This window comes from Dysidea avara, chromosome 7 (genome assembly GCF_963678975.1).
Source record: "Dysidea avara chromosome 7, odDysAvar1.4, whole genome shotgun sequence".
NCBI lineage: Eukaryota > Metazoa > Porifera > Demospongiae > Dictyoceratida > Dysideidae > Dysidea > Dysidea avara.
The window spans coordinates 21,627,282-21,646,310 of NC_089278.1; the positions used below are offsets into that span (position 1 = coordinate 21,627,282).

Sequence of the window (19,029 nt, forward strand, 5' to 3'; positions counted from 1 at the left end):
TGACGTCATGGCACCTCCTTTGTGACCAATGTTATTCAATTAGCGTCCCCGGAATGTGGGGATGGCTCAGAAGTAAACAGCTATTGGAGTTGCACCAGACCCTTTTTTCCCCACCCAATATACGGAAAAAAGCGGTCTGGCCACGCGAGACTAGCTCCACCCAGCTCGAATCAAAGATTTTGTGCTTTCTTCGGTTTGTTTTTCGATGTTTTGCAGCATAATGGTGATGCAGGGTGATCTAGTGAAGATTTGAAGCTGCTGTGGAGCATGAGAGGTGAAGTCAAATTTGGACGATTTTGCTGCCTCCCTTGTTGCATAGCTTAGATAGGGTCCGCAACGCGAAAAATCGATATCCTCCAATCAACTACCTAACTATTGTCATGTGTTAGGCTAAGTGTAACTTGACTAACACTAGCGTGGCAGCCAAGTTTGTCACTTTCTTCTGGTAGAAAACGATACAAATGTCTTAAAAATCACGTGATTTTTCGTTGCAGCAGTTCGTAGGGTTCTTCGTATGTTATGATATTCACTCTCAACATTGTTCAAGTAGTCTACCATCAACTCAAAGTATTGGTGGTTTGATTTTATTGGTCAGTTTCTGGTAGCAGCACGATATGTGCAGCTTTTTGGCGACAGACAAAATGTTTATTCTTCTGGAGCACAGGACAAGCAGAGCAGCAACTGCGCCGTGGGTCAGCAATGACCAGTACTAGGTAAAGTACCTGCATGCAGAGTATGGTTATGATTGAAGCTTGTTAGCCATCTGGCTGAGACATCTATATGCTGAAATTCGGTCAAAATGACGCGAGTTTTGCAAACAATTACCAGAATGGTTGATACATCAGTGAGACAGTCTCCAGCAGCAAGGATACGAAGCTTATAAACACCTAACAATGCGGCTATCTCGCCCAGTAAACGCATAAAGCATGAAATAGGCACTCACGTGATCGAAATTCAAATCGAGGACCGGATATACCTATGAAATCGCTTTCATTTGTGAATAGGCACCATGCAGTGTGCTCCTTTTGTAAATATTTGCGTTAATTGTTCACTCAGGCGTGGTCTGGGCCAGTACAAGTGTGTATGGATTTTTGCGAAGAACTCTCCACCATTGTCCACCTCACTTAAAAGAACATGCCTCGGAACATGCATATAAACAGATCGTCTTGCCATCTATTGAATACTGCTCTTCTATCTGGGATGCACATCAACAATCACTCATTCACAAGTTAGAGATGATACAACATCGTGCTGCACGTTTCGTGTTAAATAGACCTTGGAGAAGAAATCATAGGGACAGCATAACTGAAATGTTAGTGGAATTAAAATGGCCAACACTGGAAGATTGTAGGAAACAGGCACGTCTGATGCTGTTGTTTAAGTTTGTAAACAAATTAATGTATGCTCCAAATCAGTATCTGCCAGTGTTATCTCCTGCAACAAGTACCAGGGCAAACCATCCCTTGAAGCTATTACAGTTGTATGCCAGAACAAATCGATATAGTAACTCTTTCTTACCAAGATCAATACCAGACTGGAACAATTTAGATATGGAAGATCTTGACAATATAGACTTACTTACTTTCAAGAACCGTTTGCAAAATGCATAGACACTAAAATTTTGTTTTTGTACATTAGCGATTTACCCAATGGGATTTGCTAATCAATAATAATAATAATAATAATGATGATGCTGTGATGGCATCATAGGGAGAGTCTCAGACTGCTGGGCTAATCAAGATGCTGAACCTAATGCGCACAAACTGATTGCCACTTGATTCCAAGTGATTTTAAGGTAATTGGAATAGATTATGGTTGTATTTTCCGAGATTTGAATATCGATCACGTGAGTGCCTATTTCATGCATCGGGTTGCTCTATGCGTTTACTGGGCGAGATAGCCGTATTGTTAGGTGTTTATAAGCTTCGTATCCTTGCTGTTGGAGACTGTCTCACTGATGTATCAACCATTCTGGTATTTGTTTGCAAAAATCGCGTCATTTTGACCGAATTTCAGCATATAGATGGCTCAGCCAGATGGCTAACAAGCTTCAATTATAACCATACTCCGCATGCAGGTACTTTACCTAGTACTGGTCATTGCTGACCCACGGCGCAGTTGTTGCTCTGCTTGTCCTGTGCTCCAGAAGAAGAAACATTTTGTCTGTCGCCGAAAAGCTGCACATATCGTGCTGCCACCAGAAACTGACCAATAAAATCAGTAAGCCATGCATGCTTGAATTCTAGATCCACAAATCCTATTTGGACCACAACATAGATATCATGCACGTTGCAGGGACAGCTTTGCTAACCTGCAAACTTGTCATCTCTCCTCCATTAAAAACCTTTTCCTGCCACTTTGTGGTGGAATTCTCAGTCTCACTGCTGCCACACGTGTTACTTGTAATTATGATGAATTTATACATGATCCTCTGTGAAGGACTTTTACTTAGCTATGTGTAGTATAATTGTATGTGTAACATGGATGTCTAGTGGTTGTGTTTTTGGTTTATTGTTTCTGTATGTGTGTGTGCTCCAGTGGGTCTTGTGCTGACTACCATGAGATTAAACAAAAAAATCAATTTACCTCTGTGCTTTTCTCTGTTGCGTTTGGTGACAGTGTGCATCTGTCATAGTCTCGCGTGGCCAGACCGCTTTTTTCTCTTTGTCATTAGGTAGGGAGAAAAAAGGGTCTGGAACAGTTCGAATCCCACACTCGTCTTGGCACTCCCCGGTTAATTCGGGGGTGTTAACCAAAGAAACGTGATGTGTTTTCAAATAGTAGCCGCTTGCGTCAATCAATTACAAGCGCGTCTTTATAAACCTATCAGCATCTAAAGCTGCCTTTGAGGCGATAATAGATTGAATCGATTGTTAGTTGTTTAGGTAAGCTAAGTCTTTGTTTATTGTTGTGCTGCGGCATTCTTGTTACAATGGAATTTAAGCGCATGGGTTGCTACTTGTGACGTAGCCTCGTGACGTGTCAAGACGATTGTGGGATTCGAACTGTTCCAGACCCTTTTTTCTCCCGACAAAGAGAAAAAAGCGATCTGGCTACGCGAAACTACATCTGTCAGTAGCAGGTCCATCTTGTTTCAATCTGCCGACATTTCTCCAGGGATGGGCTACTTTGATGGGCACAGGGACCTCTTAGTTGTCCAGCACATGCCAACTAGTGGTGCTAGGGGTGGTGGCAAGCAGCGTTGAAACCGGGTCACTACTGCTGACCCGGATGACCCACTGACCCGGATTAATTAAAGCCGAGGCGTGCGATAAGAGCTATGTTTCGGGCATGTCTCGAGCGAGCGAGACTACGTTTTGAGCGTTCGATTCGTGTTGAGGTTTGGTTCCACGTATCTACTGTGAGTTTACAGACAGCAATTGGATGTGGCTTCGTGCATACCTAGTACTACAATTTCCCGATATATTAAAGTGGCACAAAAGTACTTATCGGATAAGTACTTTTGTGAACATGATCGTGCTGCAAGACTCGTACAATAATCGATTAGTGGGCGTGGCTCCAAGTAAGCTTGCAGACAGCAAAGGACACGGTTTTGTGCTACAGACTGCACTTACTAGTAAATGGGCGTGGCTAAGCGTATGTTTGTAACGCGATAAGTGGGCGTGGCTCGCGAAAGAGCTGCGCGACTAGCGTTAATAAATTTCTACGTCGTCAAACTAACAATTTCGTTTATCACGTGATCCAATCCGGGTCAGACCCGGATAATCTGTAAACCGGGTCTACTATAATATCTATGGTCTGACCCGGAGAAAATGTGACCCGTTTGACCCGACCCGGTTTCAACGCTGGTGGCAAGGGCAGTCCAGCTAGCTAGCCAAGGAAAATAATAAAATTAAAATAGCAACATTTTTTTAAAAAACTTAATAATGCTCATTAGTGCACGTGCAAGCTAACTATTTATGAATTCCTATAGGTTATTCTTGCCATGCTACATGGTGGAGAACATAGTTTGATTTTTCAAAGAGTCAAATTTCCATTTTCCCCCACTGGCCCACTATACCCAAGAGGGGGATGGGAGATATTAATAGTGATAGGTGCATTTATTATTATTTGTTTTTACTGTGCAGAAATCACAAATGATTATAACGCACAGATATAATTACTAAGTTGTTACAAAAATTATCCAGGGAGGGGAATTAATTATATAGGGGGGAAGGGGGTTCCAAAGTTTAATTGCAGAGGGGGAAAAGGAAAATTTATACGAGTCAATGTTTGTCGCATTTATATTACTGGTAACTTCATTAAGTAACGGATATTTGATTGTGCCTACAGATGATCTTACCCCTAAACTTTCAAGTTTAAGGAGTGGCTACTATCACCAACCAATGACTCTAATTGATGCATACAAATTTTCCTTTTTCCCATCAACCATCAAATTATGGAACCAACTCCCTGCTGATGTAATTAATTCCTCTACCCCTAATGAGTTTTGTAATAACTTAAGTAACTTTTATGATCACACCTGTGCGTTATAATCTTTTGACTGCTGCACAGTAATAAATATAATATATATAATAATAAGTAGCTACGTGACGATGTCCATTTTTCGTGTGCGGAAATTAAAGTATAGTCCTGTCCGTAACCGGAATCTCGAGCGGGATTTCCGGTCCGTAAAATAGACACACCCTTGAGAAGAACTATACATGATAAATACAGGTAAAGAGGAACGTGTACGCCGTGACACAGCACTTTAGTACAGCAAATTCTTTAAAGCGGCCAACCCTGAAAACAAAAGTAACTGCATATAAATTATATACAAAGCCGTTTTGATTTGTATCGCTCTACCAGACTTCGTGCTGCGTACCGCTACTCAGAATCTCGCTGCTTCAGTGCACTGTAACTAGCTATTAGTTATCAGTACTCAATCAACTCGTCTCCTTCACTCTTGACAATGGGGAACCAATCGGCAGTGCCGGCGGTGACCGTGACAGGGATATACAAAGGTATAATACGACTGTGCATGGGGGTATACCGGTATGCTAGTGATGATGCTTCATTTATTGATTGATTAGCAAACACCCAACAGGGTTTTTACGCTAATGTACAAGGTACGTACACATAAGTGCCTAGTTTAAGTTACAATAACATAAGTGCCTATAATTTAGGTTACAATAATGATTAGTACTAAGTTACAATAAGTGCTAAGTTACAATAGGTGCTAGGTTACAACTAGTGCTAAATTACAGTAAGTGGTAAGTTACAATAAGTGCTAGAATTACAATGAATACTAAATTACAGTGAGGGCTAAGTTACAATAAATACAATAAGTGCTAAGTTACAGTTACAAAGTAGGAGTAGTTGATTGTTTAAATGTTTCAAGATCAATGGTAGATAGATTAGGGATACATAGATCGTTCCAATGGGGAATAGTTCTGGGTAGGAATGAATAGAGATACGTGTTTACTGAAGACTGTATATGATTAAATTTCTGATCATGATGGGCTCTGGTAGCAGTTTGATTTAATGATGGCAGACAGCGATTTGGGACCAATAATAAATGATTAACTATCTTGTACAATAGGATGAGGCGTGCTTGCTTTCTGCGTTCTTGTAAAGATGGCCAATTTAGTTCATTTAACATGTCTGTGATACTGTCACGGTGGTGTCTGTTCCAAGGCTTATTTAAGACGAAACGAGCAGCTCGATGTTGAATCATTTCAAGTTTAGAAATGTCATTTTGGTGGTGTGGGTCCCAGATGGCACAACAATATTCGATAGATGGTAGCAGAAATTGTTTGTAGGCATATTCTTTGAAGTGTTTATGACAGGAATGTAAATTTCGCTTTAGGAAACCAAGTAATCGATTTGCTTTGTTGCATATGTAGTCAATGTGATCGTGCCATGAAAGTTTATTGTTCAAGTAAACTCCAAGATATTTAATCTTTTCTACTGATTTCAAGGGCACTCCATTCATTTGATATGTAAATGTTTTGGTGGTATGGTGTGTGGTAACTTGTAAGATGTTGCATTTAGATACATTAAAGTCCATCTGCCATTCATTTGCCTTCATCTGCTAGATAATTATTTAAGCGGATTTATAATGTTAATGCATTGATCGGGTATACCGGATTTAATCATAATCAACTAGCCAGGTAGCTAGCTATATTCTATTATTTTAATGTATAGCTACAGGTCTCAAAAATGAGTAACTTATAACTAACTATATATAGTTATTATATGCATTAAAGGTCCTCGAAACTGATTGAATTATATTCGGGGAGGGAGTTCCACAGTCTCATAGTCAAAGGGAAGAATGAGTGCAAATAAGAGTGGACATCCTGGATGTTTTCACATTTTTGTCCATGTGGAGGGGAAAATATACTTGCCAACAATCGAATGTTTACAAATAATTGGATTTCATTTCTCGGACCAAGCTATGATGTCAGCATATTTATCGTATATGACTTCATTTCCAGAGTACATAAGGTAGTGTTTTTCACTAATGTTAATGACGAAGATAAGGAGTCATCGAAGGGTCCACAACTTGAGTACGAGATTTCAAATCTTTAACATGATGAGAGTCAAATATTCTGCTTTGAAATCTTGAAATCTTGCCATAAGAATTTTGAAGTCTTGGAAAGGTTTAAGTGCCCAGAAATCATATAAAAAATAGTCCAATATTTTAGCAGAATTCCGCATTTCAGCTGACACGGTAAGCTCAAATCCTACTAAACTGAGGACTGGGAAACACAGTTTAAAAATTTGTTTATATAGGCCTATACAATCAAGAACACAACCATTAAAAACATTGTATATCACTCACACGACTACTTTCTTGAAGTGATGGTCCGTATATTTCGTCTTCAAACTACAAAGGCAGATACTAACCCGGTGACTTTTAGTGGTCCAATTCGTTTGAAATATCAAAGAATAATTCATATATATGGTATTCCAGACCATTTATTATTATAATAAACTGATTAGTTTAGGGTGAATTCCTATAGTCTTGGTAATCGTTGAATCCCACAATGCATTATACATGAGAGAAAAGATGAACCAGTGGGAGAAATCATGAAAAGGCAGTTGGTTATATGCTCTACAGCTAGAGCCATGAAAACAAGGTGTAGATATATGTGAGTAATTAAAGACCATTTTCTATGCGTACCATCATGTAATGTTGCTAGGGTTTCGAAAGTACATGGAGATCACAATCATTTTGCACCATTTTATATGTTTTACACAATTTAGGATGTGTGTACTTTCAATGGTAATGTATTGCTAACGTCCCAAAACTCTTTGACATGGTATGGAAATTTTATCATGAGATAGCTAAGATTTCAGATTTTGAATTCTCTACGAGATTTAGTTGTGGATCCCTCATTATACACTGTTTTTGTACATTTAGCATTTCACCTTTAATGGGCTTTGCTAAAAAATGGATTTTGTTTAAAAGGTAGTTTTGATGCTCTTCTTGCCAGTTTCAAACAAGATATACCATCCTGCTTGTCCTGAAGAGAGCCATGATGAGGGTAGTCGGTAATACACTCAAAACAATATCATCCGGTCTACTAAACCAGCTGTCAGTCAAGTAGCAATGAAGTAGTAGAATGTAGCTACCCCACTAACTAGAGCTACTGGTCACACCATCAAATGGACACATGAACATCATCATATCACCCAGACTCAGCTACGTACTAAACTCTACTGTTTCGAAGTACTTACATTGCATTAGAATTATAGGAGCATATAGTGTAGTTTGAGAGCCACACTTTTTGAGGCCTTATTAACAGAGTGTAACGGACAGGAAAGAAATTACTTTGACATCACAAAGAAATTTTATCCCATGCGCATTGTGTTATGTGGTCAGCCCCTGTGATTGGAGACATGCATTCATTATACCTAACCATAAGAAAGGTAGTAAGTCTAACCCAAAGAACTATTGTCCAGTTTAGTTTGCATCGCTAGTCTACAAAGGAGCACTCTTATCTAGTCAAATCATGCACCACCTAGCTCCATGTCTACACAGTTTGGCTTCCATGCCAATCACTCATGTGGGACACTGTAGACGACTTTGCTAAAGCCATTCAACATTTACTGCAAAATTATGCTGCATTCTTAGGGCTTTTGACAAAGTCTCTCACTATCACTGACATCATCCACAAACTAGACTATATGGAATAAGAGTAGTTGGTAGTTTATATCAACCATTTTTTGCATATATATAATCTATCCCAGGAAGTTGTGGTTGAAGACATGCACATCAGTTCATCTTATAGAGTCACTTCATGCAGGTGTGTGTTGAGGCTCTGTGCTGGGACTAATTCTTTTTCTTCTGAACATAAGGGATATCCGAGCCAGATGCACTTATGATTGCTTAGTTTATGCACACACCACTGGACCATGATACTAAGATCTTATAGTAATCCAACAGTCTGGGTGAAGAAATTGGCATATGGAATTCAATGTTGGAAAATTTAGCATTCTTCAAGTAACTATGAAACAACACTTATGAATACTCTACTAATGGTACTAGCTACACTAAATGTTTCCCAACATACATAGCTATAACATAGCTATAATATAACAGGGAACTTGACCCTAAACTGTCTTGGCACACTCTGAAACTGTATGTAATAAAGCCAACCACACACTGGGATTCCTTAAATCAACTCCTTTTTCCCCAAGACAGTTCCCAAATGGAATCTTCTGAGATCATCCTTACTTAATTACTGTTATTAGTGTGATACCCTTAATTACACATTACACAGAAGCCCAAAACTCGTTACTTTAGTAACCCATTATTCCCAACACTGCATCTTGGGAACCAGCTGATGTAATATCCTGTCTGCCCTTATATGGTAATTTATTTTTATAGCTTGTGGTATCTCAGTGCATGTACATATATACAAGGTGCTGTTCCATGTGTTGTACAGTCCTTGACATTCAATAATAATTGACTAGTTGGAGTTGAACGTACCTGTAATTATACAACCAAGTACTAAGAATAATACGAAATGCAGTTAAAATTATGTCATAATAATAATAATAGTAATAATAATACTAGAGTAGCCTGTCATTGCTGTTCCAGTTAAAGGGGTAACCTTCCAGTATGGGCAGCTACATGAATAGTTCACTTATACCTCCCAGTTCATTACAAGTGGCTACAAGGAATTTTAAGTTTGAACAGGGATAGAAACAAAAACCAGTAAAACAAGTGAGATCACCTACACCTGCAAATACACTAGTGGACATTTACAGTAATGGGTATATATACACTGAATTAGGAATTAAATGTCTGCTAGTATATCTGCAGGTGTGAGTGACCTCCCTTGTTTTACTTCTTTTTATTTCTATGGTCCCTGTTCGAACTTAAAATTCCTAGTGCCTGTTTTCATAATTATGACTGGCGAACTTGCGCATACCACATCAAAAGGAAAGAATAGCTCCAAATAAAATTAATCTTTTGTCTGAATATGCAGTGTGCACCCCATTTATCAGTTACTGAAAAAAGTGTAGTGGCCTTTACACTTCATTTTAAGCTGCTATGTTCAGCTCATTACACAGCGTTACAAATGAAGAACACTATGAGAAGCATCTCTGCAATCAATCCAGTCACTATGGAAAATACAGATGATTTCTACTTACTATAAATGTGGAAAGAAGCCAAAATGTGCTACTGCAAATCAAAACTTTAGCATCATCAGTGAAAAAAAGGGGACACTAAGGTAAGCCCATGATTCATGCACTGTATCGGACTGAAGCGTCATCTAACAGCTGTAACAGCGTTGAAACCGGGTCGGGTCATCCGGGTCACATTTTCTCTGGGTCATCCGGGTCCGACCCGGTTTACAAATTATCCGGGTCTGACCCGGATTGGATCACGTGAGAAACGAAATTGTTCGTTTGACGACATGGAAACTTATAAACGCTATCGCGTAGCTCTTTCGTGAGCCACGCCCACTTATCGCGTTACCAACATACGCTCAGCTACGCCCATTTATTAGTAAGTGCAATATGTAGCACGAAACTGAGGGTATCTATGGTGAGGGGTAGCTATTGTTAGTAGGTGATGACCTTTTTTTTTTTTTTTTTTGTCTTCAACCTACAGCTAGGCTGAAGTTGCAATATTTACTCAACAGGAATCGAACACTCAAAACGTAGTTTCACTCGCTCGAGACTGACTAGCCGAAACATAGCTCTTATCGCACGCCTCGACTTTAATTAATCCGGGTCACATCCCGGTCAAATCCGGGTCAGTGGGTCATCCGGGTCAGCAGTAGTGACCCGGTTTCAACGTTGAGCTGTAACAGTGAAAAAATCAAACCCATAGGCCTTAGCCATTGCTTGTCTGAAGGCATCAGGCAGGTAGTCACATGACACATGGTAGGGATTATGAAGGTTTGGGTTTTCTTGCCAAAATACCACCCAAAAACCAGCCTCAATTTCCTTTCATAACAGCTTGGCAGTATCATTAGCTAGGCATAACCAAGCCCATAGATTTATTGCACCACCAGGACTGGAATCTATATTTTCAGCACACCTCTGTTCATACCTTTCTTCCAAGAGATCTACAGTTTACTTGAGTTCGATTCACAAAGTGCTAGCCAAATTTTTCTACATTATGGATTTGAACACAAGGAGAAATGGACTAATGACTTCGTTAATTTGATTGCTTGTCCCAAGATCTGAATTTGATGTTCATACAGTAAACAATTTGAGACTTACTGCTATAGCCAATTGTCAGTCGCTTGGGTCTCTCAGCTAGTTTTGTCACTGCTATTTGCCTCCACAATCACCTTTTTGGTCTAAGAACAAGATTACTGTAACAAGCATCACGAGGTTCAGAATACAACAATAGTTCAAGTTTTCTCCACCCGGTATTAATGAATGGTGCAGGGACGGTCTGGCACAGAGATTCCTATCCCTAGAGTGTAAATGATCTATGCCAAGCCCAAAATTGCATTCAGAGTGACCTCAAACCCTTCCAAAAAGTTTTGTTGATTTAAAAAAAAATCCTGAATGTTCTACTAACTGACTTACTTATACCTTCAGCCTAGCATAGTTTGACTATGGTTAATGCTGCAGGCTCACTTTCTTCACTGTTCAATGTCACTTCAGCCTGAGATGTGCCTTTTTGCCATCTGTATCAGCTACAGTACATGCATAATAGTTTGTCTTCCTTTAAGTGGGTTTGAGTTTGACATTGACTCTAATATATTAGTTTAATTAGGCCATGTGTTCTCTCAAGAGAAAAGTATTGTCAAGAATTCATAATATAAAAAGAGGGTCTCTTTTTATATTATGAACTCATGGTATTGTATGACTTAGTTTAGGAGTTACACCTTACTGACTGGATGCGGAGATCGATTTTCTACATAACATAATGGCTCATGCAGATATTCTCATGGTCAATAATCTATAGTACAGTATGGTAGTACAGGGACAAGCAAGGTTTAGGCATGGCCTACAATAAAATTACATACCGGCTATGGCACAACTGTGATAAAATTATACATTTTGGAGAAGTGACCATAGAGCCATACATGTGTGAATATTGTACATGGAGTGGCACCAGCTTTCTTAGCCACATGTCACACCCTGGTATTGTGTGTCTCAATTCAGTACATTTTGTAACTCACCTCAATGTTTGCATAAATTATCCCTGAAATTAGCTCACTATTGTCTTCTCCTCAGATCAACCACCGGCTTACACCGATGTGAATGATAGTCCACCAGCATACAATGATGTGTGTTCAACTAGTTTTTGTACAGCTACTATACCACAATGCAATGATAATACACCACCTACTGTTGCTGTTGCACCATTGTCCACTGGTACTACTATGCCTGTAGTAACCCAGAGCTCACCGCCAGCATCACAACAAATTAGTAATAGTCAGGTCAGTGTATGGTTAACTGTTGCTAATTGCTAAAGTATGTTATCCACCACAACTATTGTTCTTCATTTTGGACCATTCCTAGACTTTATGTGGGCATGATTTCTCTCATTGATTAGCTATTTTGGAACCTGCATAACTCAGTAATACTAGTAGGGGTCATATTGGATAGGGTCAGAGGTTATTTTATGTTTAATGTGCATATATACCTTTATTATCATGCATCATCTTTAAGTTCAATCAATATACTAATCGATCTTTGTGTGTTAGTCCAATCAGTGGCTTTGTTCTACCCTGTGAATGTTGATTTTTGGCTTGAATCATCATCAATAATAATAATAGTACTGGCTTTCAGGGTCACACTGCACAATTCACTCAAATGAGCAGCACTATGCTCTTCACTTATATTTATATAAAAATAGACTGAATCATGTTGTACAACAAAGGAACATCAATGGAATTGAAAATCATTTTGTTAACAATTATTCTGTGTAGCCATTTTTTGGCATTCAAGCCGTTTACCCAGTTGGCGTGACAACAAATTGATCCTTTACATCAATTTTTGCTCATAGTATTGCAAATATTTATCACTGGTCTATCAATCAATCTATATATAACAAGAACGGCTCCTGGAATTTTGGGACAGGTTTCCAAATTTTCTGTTGCATGTGCACCTAAATCTAGAGGGTCAGAGAGCATGATCCCCCCAGGAAATTTTTGAAAATTATGTGCTTTGAAATTGAATCTGGTGACAACTTTTGCCAAAAAAATCTTTGAAGCTGCCATTTTAAACGTACATTAGGAATTGATTTAATTAATTGATATAGGCTGCTTATGCTTGCTTCTGTTGGTATAGTATCTGGAACAAGCTAAAGCTAGAGTTAAAGAGGTGGAGCTTATGTGAAGTTTAAAACATACAATAGATGCATGGATGCCATCTAGGAGTCTGGAGGTGTGCTCCCAAGGTAATTAAACATGACTTTAGACTATTTTTACTATGTTGGTACAGGTAAACTAAGTATATAGCTTTTAAAAATGTAAAATGTTCTATTAGGATAGTTGACTGCTCTATTAGAATATTTCGATTTTATATCAATGCAAAATTGTCTGAATATACTTGACCCAGTTTCTGGAAACCTTAGAAACCCCCCTGGATCCACTCCTGATAAATCAAACAGTATGGTAGTACTGTTTAAGTATGAATCCTCCCAAAAAAGATGTAAGCTGCCTAAAGTGCACCTGTATAAACCATCCTGAAACATCTTACGTGACGAAAATCACCTTTATTGAATAATATTAGTCCAGCTAACCTCAAATACAGCATTAAAAACAAGAAAACACTCACATACAGCCGGATATAGATTTTTATAAAAAATCTCTGAAACTCAAATTTTTGTCTGCCTACCTGCTCGCCTGCCTGTCTGACCACAGTTGCAAAGCTGGAGGCCAAATGAAGCAGTGAATGGCCACCATTTTACATCGCAATAACAAACTCACTCAGGATGTGCCTTTTGGGGTTCTGATGAATGTGTGCCCTCTGCACCTTGTCTTTTCTTTTATCTTCAATCAAGATGGTCTTGTTCTTCTTCATGTAATGAAACCATATTTTTCCCTATCTTGAGCAGCATGTTTAGATGCTGCAAACTTATTTAAGCACTTACGCTTGGTAGATACCTGTAACTTTGTAATGGCCACGATCTTGGTCAATTAATAACAATTGAGTACCGAGACCACACCTCTTAACAATCTATTTACTTGATCACACCCTTATTATTGGTCTAGCTGTATAGCAAAATGAAAATATGGAATAGTGACACCCCTTGGTAGTAGGTGAAAGGCTGACTCGAGATACTTTTATACAGCAGTCACTCTAGTAGAACAGTCACATGTATATATAACAAAAAACCAAACTAGTATATTAAAATTGTTAATTTAGAATTAAAGTAGGGATCCAAGCAATAAAAAGTTGTGAAAAAAACGTTGATGATGGTATTACGGCATAGCTCAGTGGGAAAATCCCTACTTTGGCATTGAACAAAATCATTTCATTGTTATAACATGCCAATGTAGGAATTTTCCCACTGAACTATGCTGTAATACCATCATTCATCACTTGTTTCACTACTTTTTATCGTTTAGATCCCTACTCAATTAATAATTTTTAATATACTAGTACAAAGCTGAAAAGCCATCTGACCGTCTGATCATCTACAATTCTCCAATGATGTTTTGCCAGCTAATACATGTATTAATAGGGTTTTTTGTGCCAAACGTAGGGCTCATCATCTAATAATACTGTATCTTTTAAATAAAGCTTTCAACTGCCATCGTTTGTCAATATACCACACTTGTACAGTGGAACCTGGAACCTCAGTTATCCGAATCCCTTGGGACCAGGGATGGTCCATAAGTCTGAAAAGTTCGCATCTTGAAATTGCATACTAACCTTTAAAATAGCACAAAGAACATTTTTTTTAATTTCAGCATTATCAACTACCCTAATAGAACAGTCACTACTCTAATACAGCAGTCATTTCGATAGTTCAGTTAACTGAGAATCCAGATAAGTGGGGTCCGAGGTTCCACTGTATTAGGATTCTGCTATAGGTATAATCACTTGGTATGTTGATGTTTCTTTGATTGATAACATAAAAATATGCTGATTCTTTAGGTGGAAAGGCATCCAGAAGCCCAACGACAGAATCCTTCCAACTACAGGAATAATGCTATTGTTGCTGTGATCTTTTGCTTTCCAATAGGGATTATGGCACTGAAATACTCCTTTAAGGCAAGTAAATGTACAGCAGTTATACTGTATTATATGCTACATTAAAGTAATTATATCTCACAAATGCATACACATGTACTGCATGCTGGCATGTGTACACATGCACTAGGGATGCAACAGTATCATACAGTATTTGTATATTAGGGATCATGGAGGTTTGTACTTTCTCACAAAATAAATATTAACCAGAAACTGGCCTCACAATACCTTCATGGCACCTTGACTGTTTTAAATCAAGCCCATAAAGTCACTTCTGAAAAGTTGCTACAGAATTTTAAAAAATATTTCTTGATTCGTGATAGCTAGCTAGCTAGCTATAGTATATGATGGCTTCTCTGTGTTTTTAATGGAAATTGCCTGTATTATTAGTGACTGGCCATGGATTGATGGCAACAGAGGCGCTTCTTGTACTGTTCTTAGTTTGTAACACTATGTAATGTGTCAAACATAGCTGAAAATGAAGCGTAATGATTATACTTCACTTTTCTGTAATTAATACGTAGTTGGGGCATATGTTCAGATGAAAGCTTTAGATATTGTTGGTATTCTTTCTTTTGATGTGGTATGCACTGTTTCGCCAGTAGTTATATTACAAAAAAGTAAACAACAAGTAGAGGGAAGGATAGCAGTGAAACAAGTGAGGTTGCCTACACCTGCAGATATACTAGTGGACATTTAATCCCTAAAACAGTCGTGGGTATAGACTGAAGCATAATAGGGATTAAATGTCCACTAACCTATAGCCTAACATGCATGCATACATATATTTTTGAAAGTCTTACCAAAAATCCATTACACATGCAAAGCCATTCAGAGTTGATCGAGCTTACTGGTGTGGGCTGCTTAATTGTCACTAAAGGTATAGACCAAGAAGCTTAATCTATGCTGAAAACTGTGGTTTTTCATTTAGTGTACATGGTGGGCTATTCAATGTCAAAATACTCTAATAAAGCAGTCAACTGTATCTGAGAATTAAGAGCATGCACTACAGCTATAAAACTTAGTAGTACTGTAAGAGACTCTGTATACACATTGCAATTCGATCAGTTTCTTGTGCATATATACCAAATGGTTGACTGTAGCTATGTACCGTATATGACCGTATAGAAGCCCGGGCGTTTATTTCCTATAAATCATTTTTGACCCGACGTTTAAACGAAACCGGCGTTAATTTGGACCCGGGCGTTTATTTCTTACTAGCCACTCGTTGAGAATGACAGGTGCCAGTAAAAGTACCTACAAAATACGAAATCCATAGCCCATCACATACATAAACCCATTCGGACTCCTCTGCTGGGTGAAACATTGGAAGTCGGGCGGAAAGATGACAATGGCCACGATAAATATGCTATGGCCATCACCAGAAGAGAAGGCATAGTTGAACAAAACAAGACATCATAAGACTGGTGACGAGATATCACTGTATAGTTAGCAGCTGACACGAGTATAGAACCCCTTTCAGTGCATATCATTAACACCCCGGTGTTTAAATGAGCCCCGGCGTTTATTATGACAGTCCCCTAGCTGTACCCAGCGTATATTTGAGCCCCTGCGTGTATTTGAGCCCGGCTTTAATACGGTCATATACGGTACATGTATCTGAAGCCATCTTCATTTTCAATAAAACAAATTAATGGATTGATAAATAGTACACAAACTAGATGAATTTTTTTTTAAATTGAAAGGGTGATAAACAAGAAAAGATTCCTGGGGTGGTCTCTGTCAAGTACATAATGCTCCATTCATCCTTTTGAGTTAATTGAATCAAAAATAGGAATGTGTTGCTTACATTACCACCCCAGTGATCCCTTCTTTTTTCTTCGCTTTTTTCAGTGATCCATATTTTGCTTTTATTCATCTGCTATTTATAGTAGTATAGGAGTCATAAAGGGTGGTTTAGGCTCTTTGCCCAAAAGTATCACCCAAAAACCAGCCTCATTGTTCCTTCATGACAGCTGGTTAGGCATAAATGTGCTACAGAGTAACCATAAATGCTACCAGCAAGTAACCATTGAAACATATAAGATACTTAAACGACATTATGACTTGGACCCATTTACATTGTTTACTTTAAACTACCAGGGCCACTCTCTTAAGCTTTTTAAAGGAAGATCAAGATTACTTGTAAGACAGAACTTTTCAACGAATAGAATAGTCAATCTATGGAACTCCTTACCTGAGTTATCATTTCAGCACCAACAGTTGCAACCTTCAAGCTGCGCTTGGATAATTTTGGGAAGCAATCTAGATATGGGCACCTTCAAAGGCCTGTGGCTTAGCCTGGCAAGTTAGCTTGCCTGGGAATCTACAAGCCCATTAAATAATAATAATAATAATAACCACAGATTCTTTTTAAAAATCAATTTTTTTTATTAACTGACTGACTAAATAGCTGATGCCTTCAGCCAAGTGTAGCACAATAATTAATACTTTGGGCTTGACTTTGATGCTGATAGGTCTTAGGTGTGCCTTTTCACCGCTTCATGCAGCTACGATATATGTGCTGTGGACGAACATTTATAATTCCTTGTGTCCCATTTCTTTTTCCGCTACCACGTAGGTGTTGATTCATAGGTACCATAGCAATGGCTTCTTGTGCTGGCTATCATGAGAATTATCCATATTTTCTATAATGGATGGGTTGGTCATTGTAGAGACACTTCTCATACTATTCTACCTTTGCAACACTGTGCTGAGAATGAAAAGGAATGGCCGTGTGACTTTCTTAGTAATTGATATGGTTCACCAGTCATCAAAACAAATAATTGAAGTTAGAAAAAGTAAACAAACAAGTATAAGGAGACATTAAATTTGTGTAGGGATCATAGAAATAAAAAGCTACATAACAAATGAGGTCATCTACATCTGCTGATCTGCAGCTATCCAGTTACGGCTATAATATTAGCAAATAAATGTGCACTATAGAGTATAGGTGCAGGTGGCCTCACTTGTTTTGTTTCTATGATCCCAATTTTTCTTTATAAGTGTTATATAAATTCCATGCTATAGGTGGACAGGGAACTCCACACTGGCCACTATGAAGAAGCCACAAAAGCTTCTAAATACACTAATGAACTCAGCCAATGTAGCGCTGTATGTGGACTTTGTTTTTGTTGTGCTTTTATGATTATTAGTATTATAGTTACTATAATAGTTGTTTTAGCAACTGTTGTGCACACGATGTAGTAGATGTTCTTGTTTATATACATGCAACAGTCTACATAGTAGAATAGTCTCATAGATGTACTTGAATCTAATATTGCTTATGATGTTATATTTTATATTAACTAGACTATTTTGTCTTGATATGTAATGTTGTCAGGGTAGCTAATAAAAATGCATACTCATGTCAATGATCTGTAAAATTTAGAGCAACTAAATGTGACCTTTAATATGGTATTAAACAGTCCATCCTGACCAGCAATGTACTGCTGTAGTGTGCGTGTGCGTGCGTGTGTGTGTGGCAAAATCCAAGTCATACCTCCCCATGGTGCCTGACAGGCAGTAACTTTGCTACTCACTAACATGACTCTTACTCTTTGGAAGATATTCATGTGGTTTCCGTTCTGACTGTCAGTAGTCATTTGAATTCTAAAGAGTTTGCACTACAGTAGTGTTGTAAGCCTTCAGTGCTTAAGTTAACTTAGATTTGCAATGGAAGTGGAGAATTCTCAGGTCGTTTTCACTACTTAAAGTTAGTTTATTTGCGTGTAGAAGTTGGAATGTTTATAGTCTTGTCGAGGCAGATGGTCAGACTAAGACTGCTACTGTTCAACGTCTGAACTGGAAAAAATCCAGTGGCAATAAATAAGATTAAATTTTTAGAAAAAAATTGAAACGTTTCAGTGTATTTTGTGAGACTAAGTGGTTTAGTAGTGATGTGTATGAGGTTTAGGGATGCAGCAATTATGCCAGCATAATAGGTATGCATGGGAATCAGGAAGTATGCTAGCATTTTGAGATGATTAGAAGTGAGAAAATCTGCAGATTGCACAATTCTGTTTAAATAATCGAGACACTCTAATAGAGCAGTCAGAAACTCTAATATAACAGTCACTGAATATTATTTATTCTAATAAAGCAGTCACATTGAAATGAAATACTCTAATGCAGCAACCAGCTAAAGAATTCAAGACTATTTGAAGCTTAAACATCAATGAAAATGGTCTGATACAGCAATAAACTGGCATTATTAGCCAATATTTATGGTGGCATAATTTTGGGAATAATGGGCAATTCTCAAAAGCATAATAGGTGATTTTGTGAACACTGCTCAAAAGCATAATGCTCAATTTTTGGAGCATAATAGCCCCATCCCTAATGAGGTGGATGGCTTTACAGTGTTACACTCTGGTCATAACTTGCCTGGGCCAGGTAATGTGT

At 38.3% G+C, this 19,029-nt stretch overlaps 1 protein-coding gene across 1 annotated transcript; it reads left to right on the forward strand.

Moving 5' to 3' along the window:
• The first annotated feature begins 4,640 nt into the window (after positions 1 to 4,640).
• LOC136261593 (uncharacterized) lies at positions 4,641 to 17,955 on the forward strand. Its single transcript, XM_066055621.1, has 4 exons — positions 4,641 to 4,964; positions 11,656 to 11,861; positions 14,530 to 14,646; positions 17,656 to 17,955. The coding sequence occupies exons 1-4, from the start codon at positions 4,913 to 4,915 to the stop codon at positions 17,830 to 17,832; spliced, it is 552 nt and encodes a 183-aa protein (XP_065911693.1). The 5' UTR covers positions 4,641 to 4,912; the 3' UTR covers positions 17,833 to 17,955.
• The last annotated feature ends 1,074 nt before the right edge of the window (positions 17,956 to 19,029 follow it).